This window comes from Notothenia coriiceps, unplaced genomic scaffold, assembly GCF_000735185.1.
Source record: "Notothenia coriiceps isolate Sejong01 unplaced genomic scaffold, NC01 NC01_scaffold00014579, whole genome shotgun sequence".
NCBI lineage: Eukaryota > Metazoa > Chordata > Actinopteri > Perciformes > Nototheniidae > Notothenia > Notothenia coriiceps.
Genome location: NW_011347280.1, coordinates 1 through 19,109, shown reverse-complemented (window position 1 = coordinate 19,109; position 19,109 = coordinate 1). Strand labels below are relative to the sequence as shown.

Sequence of the window (19,109 nt, the reverse complement as noted above, 5' to 3'; positions counted from 1 at the left end):
GCAACATACACATTAATGTAAATAAACAGCCAAATAATGGATCAACGCTCTCTGTCTAATATGTTCGCTTGCTGTTAGTGTTGTTGCATAGCAACCACCTTGCACTATGTTTTGTGCAGAAGGCAACGGAGGGACTATTTTATTTTGAACATCATTATTTACTAATAAAAACTATTTAAATTAGAGTGTGTATTTTTCTTTCATATTGCCACACCTGGTAACCGTTTTATAAAAGCAATAGCTCACTTCAGGCCGTGATATATGCTCATTATATCACAGCTAAGGGGCGTGGTTCGGCCCGACGCGAAGCGGAGGGTCGACAACCCCCTATATACCACGGCCTGTCGTGAGCTATTGCTTAAATATATATTATTGATATATCGCCCAGCTCTAGTGTAGCATCAAGTGATCGAAAGATACCCACCAATCCAAAATGGTTTCCTTCCTCCAAAGTCCCAAAGCCAGTCCATGTCCAATTTAGAGAGAACGCTTGCTAGAGTGCTTTTATATCTGTAATAAAAAATACAAGTGGGAGAGTTGTGTATTCTAAACTTAAGGATAGTGCATAGAATTCAAATGATATCGTTTTTATGTGTGACAGACAACTTATCAGAAGCATGTATATGCACACTCTAGGCCTCATTTTCCCTGTTTGTTTTCCATTAGTACACTGATCATACCTCTCCCTGCAGGCCCTGTTGGCTGCGCTCCATGTGACCTTGTGCTCAGTGCTGAGGCTGTAGCAGTGGCCACTGTGAAAGGTCCAGCCCTGAGGACACTTCTGACCACTCATCTTCTGTGTGAAAGGGGCAAATATGTTGTCATTTGTAGATAAACATTTAATTCACTTAGGAAATAATTTTAGCGGTCCATCAACATCTTTCAAGCAAAATTGTCAAATGATTCACAAATATTATTTACAAACATTTCATATGGAAAACGGAGATCCACAGGGTTCTATCATAGATCCACTAGTTTTCAGACATTAACATCATTCATTTGGAGAATTCTTTTTTGATTTTCATCGCTATGCTGACAACACTGAATGATATACTTCTCTATTTCCAAAAGGTTCAAGAAATACTTTCATTGTGATCAAACTTTGCAACTTTATATAAGGAACATAAGTAGAACACAATTGTAAGATTTGAAAATATTGTCACGGTCAGACATCTTCTCACCAGAGATACAAAGAAGCTAGTGCATTAAAGTGTGTTTCTTCGTTGTGGAGTTTTATTACCTGATCATTTGGTGCCCAGGGTTTCCAGGAGATACCGTTGCAGTGAAACAGCTGATTGGTAGTCTGGTTTAAATACAGGACTCCAATCAGTTCTGGTACACAGGGCTTGGGTACAGAGTTATCAGCCTGTGAGCGGTACAAAAGTACAGGAACATATGTTTAGTTCTGCTTTGCAATATGTTTTACCACAATCATCAATCCTAAAACTGTGGAAGTGCTGAGTAGGACATAGAAAGTATCAAACGAGTTAAGGTCATTATAGAGCATATCCCTACATCTATAAAAGTCATTCAATACTCGTTGCTGAGGGGAAAAAAATCCCTTTCTTTCAAATACTAGAACAGAAATAAGCAGCCATGAACACAATATCAAACCAAAGGAATGCAGTGAAACAAACGGCAATTTTAGGATTAAGCAACTCCATGTGGCTTCAAGGCAATTGCTGATTTAAAATGACACATTACCCAAGAGGTAGAAGAAGACTAACTTTGTACTCACTGGTCCTTCAGCTGCTGTTTTTTGAGGTTTAGAGATCTTTGTTTTAGGATCTGATTTGGACTTAGTAAACACAGCTGGCCCCTGCTGCTGTGCTCCTCTGCTAACCACACGGATGTTTGCCTTTCTTCCCTTCCTTGACGGGGTGGTGTCGTCCTCTACTTGCATTTGCATGATGCCATGATACTGTAATAAAAGAGACAGCAGGAATAAAGAAGCCCTATCATTTTTATCTTTCTTGTAGTCTGTTCTATTGGATTTTGTGCATGCCCCCCTGCCTGAAACACCTCCATTCGATTCCTTTATTTACTTTAATAACATAGGGACATCACTAAGTAACAATTGCTCTTCTATTGGCTAGTGCTCTTAGCTCTCTTAGCAATTGACCAATCACAACAGAGCCGGCCAGCTAACCAAACAGAGCAGACTGGGCTCTGGTTTCAGACAGAGGGTGAAAAGAGGTGCTGCCAGAACCTGAAAATTAGCAGTGTATGGTATCTTTAAGACTCTTCTGACTTATACTGTCTGTTATGATGATCTGCTGCTGCATACCGTGTAAACAGTGTCTGTCCCGTTGTGGAACACTGACGATGGGGTAATCTGAAAATGAAACAGTAACAGTTTTAAGCTGGAAAAATTGTGCTGCAACAAAAAGTGAAATGTCTACTTGATACAGTTACATATAGTTCTGATCTTTAAGAACAGGGGCTTACAGATTTTGGATTGTCCAGAACTTTGAGTTTCTTCCTTGGCCGATCTGCAGCAGGCCTGGATAAACTGTCTCCACGGCCCCAGATGATTGATTCTGTTCCCAGGGGCAGTTTCTCCAGATGAATGGATCCATGCTGGGGGTAGGTGTCTGATCCAATCTCTTTTCCTACCAGAACAGGAGCCTTTGGATCCTGGTTCAGCCAGGTCTGTCCTGTTGCGTTTTAAGTTTTGACAGAGTTTTGTAAGTGTCTTTAGGAAATCCTAAACTCTCTAAGTAGTTATGTTATACAGGACATGAAAAATAGATGAATTCATTAAAATATGTAATCTAGAATGTTTGTTTGGTAAGAAAGCATTTACAAATTGATAATATCAATTAATGGAATGTCGAAAAGTATCTTATAAAATCTTGAAAATTAGGTATATTTACTTCTTCCCGAGTCTCTGATTTGGACCTGAGCCTTGTTGATGCTGCCGATCACCGAGCCTTCAGGGGACACCAGCAGCACTTCAAATATCTCCACCGCCTCCTCCAGGTGGTCCTGGATAATCTCAGTTTGCCAGCTCCTCTTTGATACTCCTACAGAGACAGAAACATCACACGTTTTACTAAAGCTGATTAATTTCTCATTTACCGTGCCTGTTGTAAAGCTTATATTTTGAAGAAGACTTTGAATAACTGACATGAATTATAGTTTTATTTGTAGAAGTAACAGTCTTACATTTTTACACACATTTTTGCTTATTTGGGCTTTTTCATCCACATCTAGTACTCTAGTACTACAAATGTGACCTGCTTTTTTAGCTTACTTCTCAAATGTTGTGATCAGAAGTGATCTTAAGAGGCAAAAAGAGCTTTGTGTACAATGTCGTCATAACGCTACAGTCAGCATTTAAAAACAAAACACACATGTCTAGGAATGAAATCCAACCATTCTCCTTCGGTTCTAGGAATGAAATCTAACCATTCTCCTTCGGTTTACCATGGATGGATATGAGGAGTGTATTGCTATCTGGCTCTCTATGGTATCATATAAAGATCAATATGACATATCATCTCCTCCCTTATAGAGTATGACCATCTGTTGTTACAAAAACATTACCATTGATTAAAGCTGCATTATTTCCATTGTAACTGATCAAGTTGCTAGTGTGGGTCAAGCACTATAACACTGGATCCTACACTTCCCACAATGCACATCTGTAGTATCTTTAGCTATACCCTGCCGGAGAATTTCTGACATATTTCGAGATCAACGCCCCTTGGTGGAAACAAAGGCTTTTTGTTGAAATGTTGTCATCTCCAAGCCCTGAATAACCCTGATGACATCATGAAGTTACATTTCTTAGACTAGTGAGTGCTAGTCCGAGGCCACAGAGGGCTTTCTAAAGGATGGCTAGAAGAACTAACCATGTTAAGTCAAATTACTTTATGCATAAATAATAAATATAATAAATGAGGACAAACCTGGATCAAACTGAATGAGGGAAGAGGGGCTTATGAGGAAATCTGTTCCAGCTGTTGCACTCACTTCCTCCACCTACGATAAAGAAACATGACACAGAAAGCTCTCTTAAAGTCTGTAAGAAGAGGACAAGCATTAGGAAGTTAAGAGCAGTGGCTTTCAGACCTTGACAGTGATATATGAAGACTCTGCCAGGTTTCCTTTTCGGATGATGTCCAGCGAAAGAGTTCTGTGCTCCTCACTGACAGAGTACTCAGGCTGAGACAGCTCCACCGTGGACCAGCTGAACTTCAGTCTGCAAGGCAATGTCAAGACCAAACAATCAACTGTGAACTCAAGCTCTGAGTAAGAATCAATGTCCCAATGTATTTCTTACATGTGAGGGGGCCCAGTGTTCCCTAGAGGATCGGACACTGTGAACTCCAGGCTGTCTGTAAGGGACTCCCTGTGGGGGTTGATGATGTAGGCGATCGTCCTTTTACTCAGCTCCGTCTGAGAGAAGCGATGTGGTACAAAACCACCTTCAAGAGCACAAACAAATATATGTGTTTTTCATTCTAAGCTAAGACGTGGAAATAAGGTATATTTGGCTTCATAAATATAATATTTATTATTGGCTCCTTTCCCTTAGTTAGACAACTCAACTTGAGTAATAAATCGGTCAATAACTGTGCAATATATACTTCTACCTTTAATACTATCACCTTGCTCCTATCTCACAACTGTTACTGGTATTTTGTAAATCGTAAATTGTTTCTACTTGTATCTTTAATAGTTTATACATGCTTCTTAATTAATATTAAGCTGTCTTTGGCTCTTTTCTTGCTGTTACAATGTAAATGTCCCCTCTGTGGGACAAATAAAGGTATTCTGATTTGTATTCTGATTCCTGACCTGTAGTCATGTTTTCTAGGTATCCAAAGTACGGCTGGCGCACGATGCTGACTATCAGCTCGTCGTCTCTGCTGTCTCTGTCCTGGGCCTTCAGCTCACGAGACGACACAAAGATCCCGTGTCGTCCGTCGCCAAGAGGCTCTGCTTTCCAAAGAGGGATCAGCTTCACAACCTCAGGATAGGTATTGTCCAAAGGCTTGATCTGAAATGATATATGGTTTGTCGATGAAATAAAGATTGGTTAACATAAACAGCATAGAAAATAGAGAAGTTTGGACCTAAAATTATGTAGCATAATCTATACGAAAACACAAATTGAACGATGTTTGTTTTTTTAATTGCACACTGATACAGTGCATAATTGTCATTGTCAGTTTCTGAATATTTGTTTTATATTTGTGAATATTTCTGGGTGTTGCCATCTGTACATGGCGGCGCTGCATTCTTTATGCTTCTTATGTTGCTATGGTTACGGCAGGCGAAGCTGGCGCGGTATTTGATATTTTCATACTGATATTTTTTTTAACTCTGGCTTTGTAATAAAAAATATGGCAAAACGAAAACAGCCAAGCCCCGCAGCTTTTGGATTCACAAGCAAAGAAGCGAAGGAGTCTAAAAATGACAACGTGAACGGAACAACTCTTAGTTGGCCGGCTGTAAGCGGCGTTAGGGTCGAGTTTGACAGCTCCACACCGAGGGAGAGGCCTGCCGATGTGGAGCCTGAAGAGGCTTCAACAACGGCCACAGCCGCCGATGCAACCTGCACTAGCGAACCTGACGTTGCCCATGACCTGCCTTTTAACTGGACACAGAAAAGATGGAGTGAGTGGAATGAAAGTTATCCATGGCTTTTCAAAAACAATAAAAAATGTGGATGTGAGATTTGCAAAGAGACAAAAAGTATATTGATCTCCCTGCCGCTCGCAAAAAAATCCACCTTTGTGGACCTTTCACAAGAATTGATTCAGGGAAAAGTCAGCTGTGATCAACAGAATAACCTGCGGAAAAAGATTTCTAAGCACTAAGAGCCAGGCACACGAAAAAGCGATCGAGAAAAAAATATGTCCTACCAAACAAGGTAGGCCTATTGGCAATCAATATTGACCTAATGCAGGAAACATATACATCTTTCAGGTCTGCCTATATGATTGCCAAAAAAATAAATAAATAGGGCTCCCCCGAAAGCAAATGGGTAATTCGAACACTGCATATAAGTATAATGTAAAAAGAAAGCTGGCGAACACTTCTGTGACACATGACTTTATAGTCCTAGAAAGAACATTAATGTAACCTTGTACAGGTTAACAGACCCACTTCACCTTTACGTCACACATTTAGCCTATTTTGGTATTTCTTACACTTTACTCCAACAAACAATGTACTCTTACTCCACTTCATTTATTCTACAGATTTATTTACCAGTTACTTTGCAGATTTAGCTTATTAAGACACAATGTAAATCAATAAATACATCATCATATACAGTATTGTTATAGGGTAGTGCAACAATGAAGTGATGAATATATGAATGCATCAATAATTATAATACAATAATAAGATATGGTGCTTAAATGGACCATTCTGCATAAGGATTACTTTTACTTTTGGTACTTAAAAGGTATATTTTAATGCTAATACTTGTTTTACTTTTGCTCAAAGGGGACCTATGATGCGAAATACACTTTGTGATGTCTTTTATGCATAAATATGTGTCCCGAGTGCGTCGGGGAACTCACGCAGCGCCAGAACATAAAACCCTCTCTCTTTTCCTCCGTAAATCTTTTAAAACGGGTGTACAACGAGCGGATACAGATTCCATCCGAACTGATGTCAAATGACGGACCCACAGAAAGTTGCTATCAGAAACAATGGCTGACGTGTTTTGGACGTAATCTCGTCTTTTTTTACATTAGCAAGCCTCGCTAACACTCAGAGCTAACCTGTACTGAAGAGCACATGTGTTTAAAAAGCAGGAAATAAAAAAAGAACTCACTTCGTGATAAACCTGCCAGAGAAAAAGCATTTGAGCACCATACTGTTCCAGAAATAATCCTTGATGTGGTTTAAACAGGATAGCGTTTTATCACAGCAGAATTTAACTTTATCTCCGGTAGAATTCTGATCAGGCATTAGCTCCGCCTCCTCTTCTTTCTTTTTATTCAAGCTAAGGACCCAAGGTCCGCGTTTCTCTAACAGGGCTTCAAAAGAGGGGTATGAGCAGTATGAGGCATGGCTATAATGGGTGATCTGTTTGGTATTTTGAAAAAAAAACTTCACAGACATGTTTTGTATAGGTATGGCCCTACAATATATATTTCAAATATAGCATGATAGGTCCACTTTAATTTCGATTTGGAATGCAGGACTTTTACTTGTAACTCAGTATTCTTACACTGTAGTATCGGTACTTATACTTAAGTAAATGACCTGGGTACATGTTCCATAGCCTATGTATCTGTATGATTATTATTACCCTTTTTTGTTTTGTTTTGTCACTTCCCATTGTAAAGCGTCCTTGGGTTTTGTGAAAGGCGCTATAGAAATTGAAATTATTATTATTACCTGAATAGTGAAGAACACAGGTTCAGTGTGTAGCCTCCCCTCCAGCAGGAAGCCCCGCCTGGTGGTGTCAGAGGCAGTGAAGGCGAAGCGGTCGATCTGGGATGGCCCCCCGTCGTGTTTATAGGTCACCTCCAGCTCCTGGATGTCCCTCTGGGTGAAGTTTGAACCTGCAGTCAGCGTGGAACCAGCTAGAAGCAGCCTGCCGTACTGTGGAGCCTGAACCAGTTCAAAGGTCAGGGCACGCGGGGGAGTGTCGGGGTCGGACAGGATCAGGCAGTCTGGACCCAGGATCATGGAGGAGCCTTGTGGAGCTGAGAGGCCTTTGTTTGAGGACAGAGAGGGTAGGATGCGATCCACCATCTCCACCAACATCTCAAAGCTTCCATTCCGGCTGGTTCTACCGTTACTCACAACGAACCTGCCAAACATGTGCCGTTAAATGTGATCACAGTAAGGAATGTTCTCACAGGAAAGCTTTGAATAGGGTATCAATACTCTTTACTAAACAGTTATGTCTGTCTTATAGCTAGTGCAATACTTAAAAAAATCTTGGAATCAATGTGCTGCTAATTATTTAGCATATTATTTTATTTTTATTTCAGATTTTTGTCATGAAAGTATGACATGTACATCCACAGCATTGATTACATGATTACTGCAGATTAAAAGACAGTTTGAGTTGTTCACCTTAGGAGCTCTACTAAAGGCTAAGATGCTCTGTGAGTAACTTTGACCTTTACCAGGATTTAGTCTTCAATTCTTAGAAAAGACCAACATTCCAGGAATGTTCCTAGAACCTGGAGCAACTCTTTAACAAGGAAGCTTTGAAATTGGGCCCCTGATGATCTTGTCTGGTGATATATTCAGTGAAGAATGATGATAAACTACTTGATTTACTTAGGATTAAATGGTTATGTCTCTTTCCATTTCACTCAACTTTCTATTTTAACTTTTCATTTTTGATGATTGAAAGTACATAATTGTCAGGGGCTCTTCCCAATTATTGGGAGTTGGTAATAAATCCAACTTCTACATACTTATAATTATTTTAAGGGTTTATTGTAGGACACAGTCGAAAATAAAGTATTATATGCAAGCAGTGGTGCAAAGTGAAATATTTATTGGTGCTACTGCTGCACAGTAGCATTACTGCTAAAATTAAAATAGTAAAATTCCTGCATTTAAAATCTTACTGAAGTAAAATAACAAAAGTATCAACATTAAAATATACTTAAAGTACCAAAAGTAAAATTACCCGTCTTTATTCATAATGGCCATTTCAGAATCATATATAGATTGATTCACTGGGTTACTATTGTGATTTTGAAGTGTTTCTATCACAGCTGGTATATGTAGAGCTAATTTGAATTACATGACATTTGCTGCTGAATATATAATAATATGTCAATGTTTATTTAATAATGTATTTATATTTTGTATAAGCTAACAACCTAAATCTAAAAAATAACTAGTAACAAAAGCTGTCAAATAAATGTAGTGGAGTACAAAGTAAAGTATTGGCCTCCAAAATGTAGGGGGGTAGAAGTATAAAGCAGCATAAAGTGAGAAAACACAGGTAAATTAAAAACTACTACTGTACTTGAGTAAATGTACTTTGTTACTATCCACCAATCCATCCAATTCTGAATAATAAATGGGAATGCTCAAGCCCAAATAACATCAAAACTATGTTAAATGAGGGAACAATATTGTGAGTTCATAATCTTGTATGTCTTTCAGACTCACTGAAAGCTCTCTCTGGGGGTGGTTGCTCGGTTGTCATGCACGTAAGCCACAAGGTTGGCTGCTACATCCATCTGGCTGAAGGTGGAGATGGCCAGTCCCGGATGTTTGATGTACTCCATGTGTCCGTGAGCAGGAGGGTGGGTGATGATGAACAGAAGCTCCTCTGGCTTCTCTGTGCCGTCTGTGGCTAACAGCACGTCTGTGGTGAGAACCACTCGATCGCCACGGCTGACCTTCAAAGGCTTCACAAACATGGCAATATTTCCTGGAAATGAAGGTGGAGTTTTATAATGTTACGACTGGAACCCCATCAGTTTTAATTGACAACTTGGAACATGGAAACATGATGTGGCCTGGCAGCTTGAAGCTATGGTTGCATTCGAATTGTCAATCTTTAGCATAGCAGGGTTCCTAACGGAGTGAAATGACCAAGTGTCTGCCATGATAATAGCTGTTCGGATTCTCTAGACGATAGGAAAGGCGTCTCCTTTAGAATATCCTTTAGCTTAGGAAACACTGAACTCTCCTTTACGAAAGGAAAGAAGAAAATGCTGCCCCACAATACTTGCAGCAACTTTTACCGTAACAAAACATTCGGCCGTTCACGGAAACAACAGAGAAACGTATATCATGAAAGTTAAGGTGCTTTTACAACTTATGCCGTAACTTGACAAAGTGCTGTGTTTTGAACGTTCAACACTATAATAATCAAAAGGTAAAATAGAGCGTTACTCTTTTACTGAAATGATCAAATAAAGTCAACATTCCAGTGTTTACTGAGCTGTGTGGGGTTTGTTCAACTTTTTTAAATGTGTTTGAATGGTGATACACACAGTGATAGATGTGAAAGCCTAACAAGTAATACATATATTGCATAACATTGCATTTATTTAAAAATGGAAAACTGTAGTTTCCCCACAGCAGACGCACATTAATAACATCCTCTGGCCGGCGCATCATAAATACGTCAGATAGTATCAGTACAGTTGGATTCTCAAAGCACCGCAGTCTCTTTTCCTAAATCCAGATGAATTCCCCTATCATCTTACCTTAACCCCGTGACGTTCCTCATAGAGGTTAAGGAAAAGTGGTTAGGAACAGATTATTGATAGTTGATAGTTTGACCGCAACGTATGTCTAATGAAGAATGTAAGGGTGAATTCCTGTACCTTTCTCCAGATCTTTGACAGAGATGTGGAAGTGCTGTAGGGGTGATTGATTCTTCCCATCCAACAAGTAGAAGACAAAGAAGTCCTGTGTGTGAGCGCCGTGCAGGCCGGTGTGCATGTAGCGCAGGAGGTTCATGTCCACCATCTCCTGGCTGCAGTTCCTCACCGCCGTCAGGGTCTTCCAGTCCTCACCTTCCTGAGGCAGGAGCAAACACCTTCCAGGGTCACTACAGAGCAGCATTGTCTAGAGGAATCCCGACTAAATTGAATAAATACTGAAACCTCTCTTGGGAAACTATGACACAAACATAACTTAGAAGTCTGAAGTAGATAATTCCCTGTGCAAACATTCTGTGTCCAACTGAATAAAAATGTAAAAATACCAATGCCAGACCCAAAATATTGCACTACAAGTAACAATACTTAACAATGTAATTAGAGCAGGAATGGGCAAATAGCGGCACAGGGGGCGCATCCTCTTTTTGCGGCCCTCTGATTGATTTATAAACAACGTAATTAATAAATGTTGCGGTATTTGGCTGCTGTTCGTCAGCGAAATAATCTGTGACGCGTTTGTGTGTATTGTGTTTGTTTCCCGGGGAAACACTCACAAGAAACACCGGCTGTTGTTATGCCTGCTGTGACATTAAGTTACCGCTTGTAATTATGCCGTTACAAGCTTCAAAGTTGTATTTATCATCTGAATTTGGCGAAACAAGTTTAATATTCTAAAAACCAAGTTAATAATTACATACAATACATGGAATTTGTGTGTGTGTGTGTGTGTTCCAAGTGAATCTGCGGCCCCCTGGTGGCCAGTACATAAATTATGTGGCCCCCACCAGTTGCCCATCCCTGACTTAGAGTATCAAAAGTAAAAGTACCCATTATGCTAAAAAGTTGTTGTGTCTTATATTTATATTGAATAGAGATAAATAATGTTATACAAATGATAAAAAATAACATAATAATAATAATGTTTTAAAAAAAAAAAAAAAATCTTTAGCTCTTTAACAGATTTTTAACAATTTATGATACAATTATACACATGATAATATCATAAATAATCCAGTGCTTCTAAAATGTCAGTAGTTATTGCTTCATAGTCTTTCTCCAGCTTCTTACACTCAATAGGTTGTGTTTGGTTATCACAATAACATTGTAACAAAATGTTAGTTGTGTAATTCTAATATCGCGATAGCCCTAATTCTGACTATAACCAAAACAAATGATGCTACTCTATTACTCACCAGCTAGTATAGTCGGTTGCAGTGGGTGGAAAAGATCATCTCTAATAAAGCTAAAATATATTTTTGTAATTTTGCTTTAGAACTGGTGTAAATTCAATTTTTTTCTCACATTTAAGATTAACGCGTTAGCCTTCAGAATAAGTGTCAATGTGGAACAATGGCACCAAGGGTGCTGAAATGTACATGTTACAGTGTTTCCATGACTTCAGTTGGACAGCAATGCACCAACCTTCAGCTGAAGCAGTCCCTGGGTGGGAACATTTTCCAGCATGTACAGGACCTCAGAAGGAGGCGTGTCCTCGTCCTGAGCTAACAGAGTGGCACTGGAGATGAGCCGGCTCTCTCCTGGCTCCACCTCCAGGCCGTTGTTCCTGAAGGACACACGATGGGATGATTTTCAGTTAATATCAGTGCTGGGAGAAGGACTCAGATTCTTACTTAAGTAAAAGTATTTGTAATACAATGTAGAAATATTCTGTTACAAGTAAAATATATGTGCAAAAGTATTAGAACCAAAGTATAGTTAAAGTGCTAAAAGTAAAAGTACTATTATGCAAATAGGCCCTTTTCTTAATAATGTTTATTATGTCACTGGATTATAATTAGTAATGCAAAATTTTTTTTTCTTCCCTGCAGCTAATAAATATGGAGCTAGTTTTGTGACTTATTATTCTCCTGGCAACCTAACCCCTAATAGTACATCATAATTCATTAGTTGATTTATATTGTTAATAAATAATATAAACGGGCAAAGTAACTAATGATGTCATGTTAAAGTAGTAAGTACAAAGTACAATATTTGCCTACAAATTGTAGCTGGGTATCAAGTAGCATAAAAGGGAAATAATCAAGTAAAGTACAGATCATATCAAATTTACTTAAGTTTAGTACTAGTATATTTACTTAGTAAATGTGCACCACCGGTTAATATTGGTGATTAATAAACAGAAAGTGCAGTGATTCTGACCGGACGACGCGAGGCTCCTCGTCGTTGAGCGGCAGCACCATCACCACCACTCGCCTCTGGAGCTGGTGCCTGCCATCCGTCAGCTGGAGGGTGAAACTATCCTCCATGTTCTCTGAGTCGTCGTGCATGTACATCAGATCCATACCTGCATGCAAATGATACAACAGATGTATTTGTCTTTTAGAAATATGCTATATTTAGAGTTAAATTATAGTATTATCCTACAAGCTTTGTTTCATTTAATTAATTGTATGTGAATGTCCCCTCTGTGTGAAGGAATTCTGACTGATTTATTTCCTGCCATTATAGCATGCTATGAATCGTAAATAAGTGGAGAATGGTTGATGTGATAAAAAACAAATCAAAGGCACATTTATTATCTTGGTGGTGACACCAGATTCCAGGAACTTGTATAAATTGTTATTCATCACAAATTATTATTTTGCCCTCATCTTTAAGCTGCACAAGGCTTATAAAAAAAAAAGTTTTGTTTTATTTTTCCAAAAAATCTGATCCTAGTTCATAGCCCTCCAGAGCCTCATGAGCTAACATGACAGCAAAGCCAAAGAGGACCCCTTTAATGTTTTCAATATATGCTGTCCCAAGCGATCCATGTGTACATGTACGCTAAGTAGTAATACAGTAGTTCCTAAATGAAACGGCTCACTACAAGTTCTGTGAATTTTTGTGAATAGCTGGGTTATGATTTTTGGAAAAAGAAAATGTGTTTTTTATTTATTTATTGTTTGGCACACATCGCAAGACAAGTCCTGTCTAGTTCAATTATATTTCAAATAAGGCAGGCATAGCTATGGACACTATCCCCAACACTTGGAAACTCACACCAAAACAAACTAGAGTGATACATGGCACTACATGTAAGTCAGAAACATGTTGTCCCTTAAATGTCTGAGAGCTGAGGTTTCCAATTAGGAACTAAAATGCTTTCTTTTCCCACAACCACAAGACAAGTATCCAGCATTAGTATTTATTACTTACATTTAGACCACAAATACACTGAAATTATTTGTAACCCAAAGTCAGACGTGGAAGAAGCAACAGGTGAGATTTTACACCTGTATAAATAAAGGCTACATAAAATAAAAATGTGTTCATCACTGTAATGTTGCACTTGGTAAAAGTGGGCCTTATTTGAATTATTTCCAATAAACCCCACTTTATACACTACTGGATAGCTTTACCTATAATAATATATAGTAATGTGTGTTGATTTGTATTTATAACCTAAATAAAAAGTAACTAAAGCTGTAAAAGGAATGCAAAGTTACACAACCTTTACAAAAAAATACAACATTTACTAAATGTAGCTTAAACCTAGACCACATTCAAATTGAAACAATTTGTAACTCATAGCATTTTAATTTCAATGTTCATTTGAGTCTTATAGGTGAGACTATAGGCAATATAACTGACATGTGAAAAGTACCATTAGAGAGATCTGTCATTGAGAAGTCGACCACAGGGGACTGATGAGCGGCCTCTTGTCTCTTGTAGATCTTCCTCTCACTGCTGAGGGTGATGATGCTGCCGTGGTGGGGGGGTTTGACCACACTGAAGAGCAGAATGTCCTGAGGAACGTCCAGATCCAACGCATGTAGAACTGACATGTCCAACTGCTTCATTTCTCCTTCTCGTACCTCAACAGAGAAGGACATAATCAAACACTGGACCACATGCTGGGAACAGATGTGATTTGTCTTGTGTAACTTACTGTGATGTTCCGAGCCACAAACTGTGGGATCTCATCGTTGGTGGGGTTGATGATGATGTAGAAGGGGACGTGGGCAGAGCTGTGTTTTCCGTCTGATATACAGAGCAGGAACTGGTCGGCTGTGGGCTCCATCCTCTGATGCCTGGACTGGACGTAGTTAATATGGCCGTCCAGGATATCTTGGTAGGAAAAGGAAGCTGGGGAGAAGGAAGTCAGAACTTAGTCAAAAAAAAGTCAAGTCAGAGTCAACTTCTCTCTATATATATATACATACAGATATATACAGATATGTACAGATATATACATATACACAGATTAAGAGGTATACAATTGAAAAAGAAGGCACAACAGTAAATATATATAAATAGCAGTCAACACACTAAATTGGAACGGATATGGGTGACTTCTAATTGGATGAATATATGACAATAGCACAAATATATATACAATAAGTTCAGTAGTTCTGTAGTGCAAATAACTGTTCATAGCAGCGTAAAAAAAAGTGTCTGGTGCTGGATGTGTGCTTGTGCGTGTGTGAAAAACATGTTATATTCAATGTGTTTCACCTATTTGAGGATCATTGAATGTATGATAATGCTTACCTATGCTTATGCCTGTGTTGCTTTTCTCAAAGCCAGGACTAGGCAGGACATTTTCAATGTAGCCAAACTGGGGGGGGGAAATCAGACTGAGCACCAGTTGGTCCAGAACAGTGTCCACGTCAGAGGCCTTCAGATGAGAAGCAGTGATAGGGGCAGACCCCCCCTCATCTACAGAAAAGATGTCTCCTGTAAACAAAAAGGACAAATCATGCTAAAACAGGGGTTTCCAAATCAATTTCATCGGGGGCCACATTAGCATTATGACGACTGGTTTGAAAATAATTCTGGCTGCCTTTATTGTAAAGTCAGCTTACTGGGCTCTGTGTAGGGCGCTGATGTGCTGTAATAGATTTTATCCCAGCACACTGCCTGGAGTCTACATTAAATGATTGGCCATCTAAGCATAATACTTGTGTATTGGTGGTAGGCCAACTACAATTATTTGAAGCTTCAAATAATGTTTCTATCAATGCATTTAAGGCCAAGTAATTCCTCCTTTACAATAGTGAATTGTGCCTTAAAATTCTGGTCTAAAATTATATTTTGTGTGTGTTTCAATTCGGTTTAATGCAATTAAAATGACTAAACTAGGCCAATTAACATGTGAACAAAGATTTGACTGCAGAATTGAAGTCTAATATTCAAATATATTTAAGCTTTGTTTTGGTCCTTGCCCATGTTTAAGGGATATTGGGATTTGTTGCCAAAACATGGAGCTAAAAGAGGAATCAAAACCTCAAGTCCCCCTTTACAAGCTAGTCATTTTATCCACTGCTAACATGATGGCTCGCCTACTTTTTTCACAAAACAACATAGTATGCCACAATGAAACGGCTGACTTTTAGACATTTTGCTGTAGTAGGTTCACATACTGTACAGTATGTCACACCAAATGTTTGTTCAATTAAATAAACAGCTGTTAACAAATATTCATGGTATAGTTTCAAAACAACTTGCTTAATAACATATTTACCCATTTCACTGATTTAGAAATAGCCAGTGGTGGATAGTCACAAAGTACATTTACTCAAGCACAGTACTTAAATACAATTTCGAGGTACTTTGACATTACCTAGGTATTCTCAGTTTTTGCTACTTTATACTTCCACTACATTACATTTTACAAGCTAATTTTGCACTTTGTATTCCACTACTTTAATTTGACAACTTTAAGATCATTAGCTTATACATATTTTAAATAATTTATTAAATGAACATTGACATAATGATAGGTTAAGATATCCAGCAGCAGTATATAAAGTAAATCCAATTTGCTTGACATTTAATAGCTGTGATAGGAACACAGCAATGATCACAATAATAACCCAGTGACTCAATATACATTATATACGATTCTGAAATCAGCAATTACACATAAGGAGTTCTTTAAGCAGATACTTTTGTACTTTACTTAAGTTAGATGTTGAATGCAGGACTTTTACTTAACAGAGTACTTCAAATGTAGAGGTAAAAAACCTGAGTATCTTCCACCACTGGAAAAGGCCCACCTGTTGCCAGAGAAGGTGTTTGGCTGTCGACTGGAAACACGGTGACCTTGAGATCGTAAACAGGCAGACTGGGTCGCAGCTGAGGCAAGTCTCTGGTCATGGGGGGGGGTTTTGCGGCGCAACATGGATGAGAGGTCTCTGTTTCTCCGTCAGAAACAACAAAGGTGATGGTGTCATGCCGAGGAGTGAGTCCAATCTCCAGTCCTGAAACAACAATCACATCAAGAACATTTAGAGACAGTACCTATTGTTCTGTATGGGGTTATACATGTACATTTATATTTACTGTATTTGTCTCCACATGCTCTTTCAAAAATGATTGTCCAGCTATGAATGCTGAAAATGACCTCAATCATACAGTAAATTGAAATGATACTGAAGAAGAACGAAAAAAAGATAAGCTCCTGTTCAGCATAATGAAAAATTACCAGCAGTTTAAAAAACATTTCAGCATTTAAACTGATGTTTCCTCTGTGTACTTTATACCAAGAATACAACACAAAAATGACTTCACCCTATAAAGATAGTTAAATAATATAATAGCAAACTTTCTCCTCCATATCAGCTTACTGTAAAAATACTCGATTTCATGTAAAAGTACTGCATGGAGAATGGTACTTAAGTAAAAGTAATTAAGGACGATTAGTCAAATGTACTCAAAAGTATTAGGAATAAAAGTACTCAATAGGCGCTTTCACACTAAGCACTTTTCCCAGGAATAGTTCCCAGAACTTAGTTCCCTGGAAATCTTTAGTTCCGCAACTATCTAGTAGATCGCGTTCACACCGGAATAGAGTGAGAAGAATTTTCTAATCATAAATCTATCGATTCGAACATTATAAAAGTAGGGTTGACATGTGGAGTTTATCCGACTGAACAAAACGTGATCCGTCTCTTAAAATGTGTGTCAACCACAGACCTTATTTCGAAAATCCTATAGAGAAATTGCATTGCTTTTTTGTCGAGGGAACCGGAAGAAGCTTACTTCCGGGTTTTAGGACGCCTCACTGCTATAGGTGTTTCTCAATGTCAAGGAAGGATCCTTCAGAGCCACTATTTCAAGGATGCTACGTGATGCTACGTCATCGAATCCCGCCGAAGGACTGTTCCAATTTCGAGGATGCACATGTGTATCCTCTGCAGTCTTAAAAGCCCCACAATGCTTTGCGCAAGGACCAATTTCCAAAATCTTTGGTGGAAAATGGCTGACTCCAGGCAGTACATGTTTAAATATAAGTATGTTCAGTGGCCAGTGGTGTAGTGGTCGTTGGACGCGGGGGATCGCCGTACCCCCACTTATTTGGAGCCCCGACTTTTTTGAAGCATGATTTTTTTTTAATAGACTAATAAATATAAAATCATTGGCAGTGTTATCAGTTGCAAGTGTGTATTTGTTGTAATAATGACAAAAACATAATACATTTCACAGTAATTATAATAAAAACGATTTCCTTAAAAAAGTATGATTCGTCATCACGCTCGTGACCCCAGCTCGCAACCCGCCGATTTTGCAGCAGCTCTTTGCCTCAAGAACGAAAACGAAACAGCTCTATAATGGCAGGCAAACATTTTTTACTTTACTTCTTTTCTAAAAAGATTATAATTTGCGAGAAGAAAAAAAAGCTACTACTAGTACTACATCATCAGAAGAGCCGCCTAAAGAAGTGGATAATACTAGCACTAAAGTTAACGTTAGCTGCGCTAGCAACATTCCCCTGGCTAGCTCAAGCTCACCTTTCCCAGATGCATGGACGGAGGAGATGTGGCAGAGGAAACAAGAGGCATACCCGTGGACAGACTGCAAAGCTGGGAAACTGGGCTGCAAAGTTTGTTCATCCATTACGGATTTATAAGTCTTCAAAGCGCAAGGTTCACGATTGGCAGATGAATTGTGTTCATACACCATCGCTTAAAGTGGAAAAGACAAGAGCGGCATGTTGACGTCCCTCAGAATTTTTTTTATTAAACACAAAGAATCAAATGGACACACTGCTGCACAGCGGATTCAAGACAACGCAAAAAAGGAAACACTTGAGAAGGTCTGTGACAAAATGCAACCCAGTCTCACGGCATTTTGTGTTATAGTCACGATATTTAATCTATTGATTCGTAGGGGTGAAACGGTTCACAAACATTTCGGTTCGGTACGTACCCCGGTTTTTAGGTCACGGTTCGGTATGTTTTCGGTACAGCAGAAAAAATTATCACAAAACATAAAATATTTTTGGGTCTTTTTTAATTATTATTAAACTGTGAATAATGTATTCACTCAAATAAATACAAAATATAATAAAATAAACATTAAGGTGCAGCATTTCGATGAACTGAAATAATCTGTATTTGAACTTTACTGTACTAGTACTCACAAAACATAAACTATTTATTTTGGGTTTTTAATTATTATTAAACTGTGAATATTCACTCAAATAAATACAAAATATAATAAAATAAACATTAAGGTGCAGCATTTCGATGAACTGAAATAATCTGCACTTGAACTGTACTGTACTGTACTAGTACTCACTTAAAAAGCCAGCTTGACACAGGACTTGCTTGCTTGTCATTTCATGTTTTTTTTAAGAAAAATTAACTTGTCCACATTGCTTGCTGAAAGGGCAGATTTGCTGGGCAGTGGTTCTCAAACTTTATCTGTCAGGCCCCCCCCTTTGGAGAAAAAAAAAAGTCGGGCCCCCCCCCCCCAACACAAATAGTCAGGCTCAGTGGCGGCGCCAGAGATTTATGTTGGGGGTGCTGTGGGGTAGCTTGA

The 19,109-nt window shown here is 38.7% G+C and overlaps 1 protein-coding gene across 1 annotated transcript in view; it reads right to left on the bottom strand.

Moving 5' to 3' along the window:
• Nucleotides 1–16,542, bottom strand: part of LOC104948564 (FRAS1-related extracellular matrix protein 1-like) — an 18,996-nt gene extending 2,454 nt beyond the window's left edge. Inside the window, exons 1-20 of the mRNA XM_010774765.1 lie at nucleotides 16,343–16,542; nucleotides 14,835–15,020; nucleotides 14,233–14,429; nucleotides 13,948–14,158; nucleotides 12,501–12,645; nucleotides 11,763–11,904; nucleotides 10,284–10,479; nucleotides 9,115–9,379; nucleotides 7,369–7,786; nucleotides 4,807–5,008; nucleotides 4,289–4,433; nucleotides 4,078–4,207; nucleotides 3,915–3,987; nucleotides 2,877–3,026; nucleotides 2,449–2,657; nucleotides 2,288–2,335; nucleotides 1,739–1,921; nucleotides 1,241–1,366; nucleotides 681–793; nucleotides 425–510 (exon numbers count right to left, since the gene is read on the bottom strand). Of these exons, the coding sequence (XP_010773067.1) occupies nucleotides 425–510; nucleotides 681–793; nucleotides 1,241–1,366; nucleotides 1,739–1,921; nucleotides 2,288–2,335; nucleotides 2,449–2,657; nucleotides 2,877–3,026; nucleotides 3,915–3,987; nucleotides 4,078–4,207; nucleotides 4,289–4,433; nucleotides 4,807–5,008; nucleotides 7,369–7,786; nucleotides 9,115–9,379; nucleotides 10,284–10,479; nucleotides 11,763–11,904; nucleotides 12,501–12,645; nucleotides 13,948–14,158; nucleotides 14,233–14,429; nucleotides 14,835–15,020; nucleotides 16,343–16,442 (3,325 nt within the window). The 5' untranslated portion in view covers nucleotides 16,443–16,542. The remainder of the gene's footprint in view (nucleotides 1–424; nucleotides 511–680; nucleotides 794–1,240; nucleotides 1,367–1,738; nucleotides 1,922–2,287; nucleotides 2,336–2,448; nucleotides 2,658–2,876; nucleotides 3,027–3,914; nucleotides 3,988–4,077; nucleotides 4,208–4,288; nucleotides 4,434–4,806; nucleotides 5,009–7,368; nucleotides 7,787–9,114; nucleotides 9,380–10,283; nucleotides 10,480–11,762; nucleotides 11,905–12,500; nucleotides 12,646–13,947; nucleotides 14,159–14,232; nucleotides 14,430–14,834; nucleotides 15,021–16,342) is intronic.
• Between the last annotated feature and the right edge of the window lie 2,567 nt (nucleotides 16,543–19,109).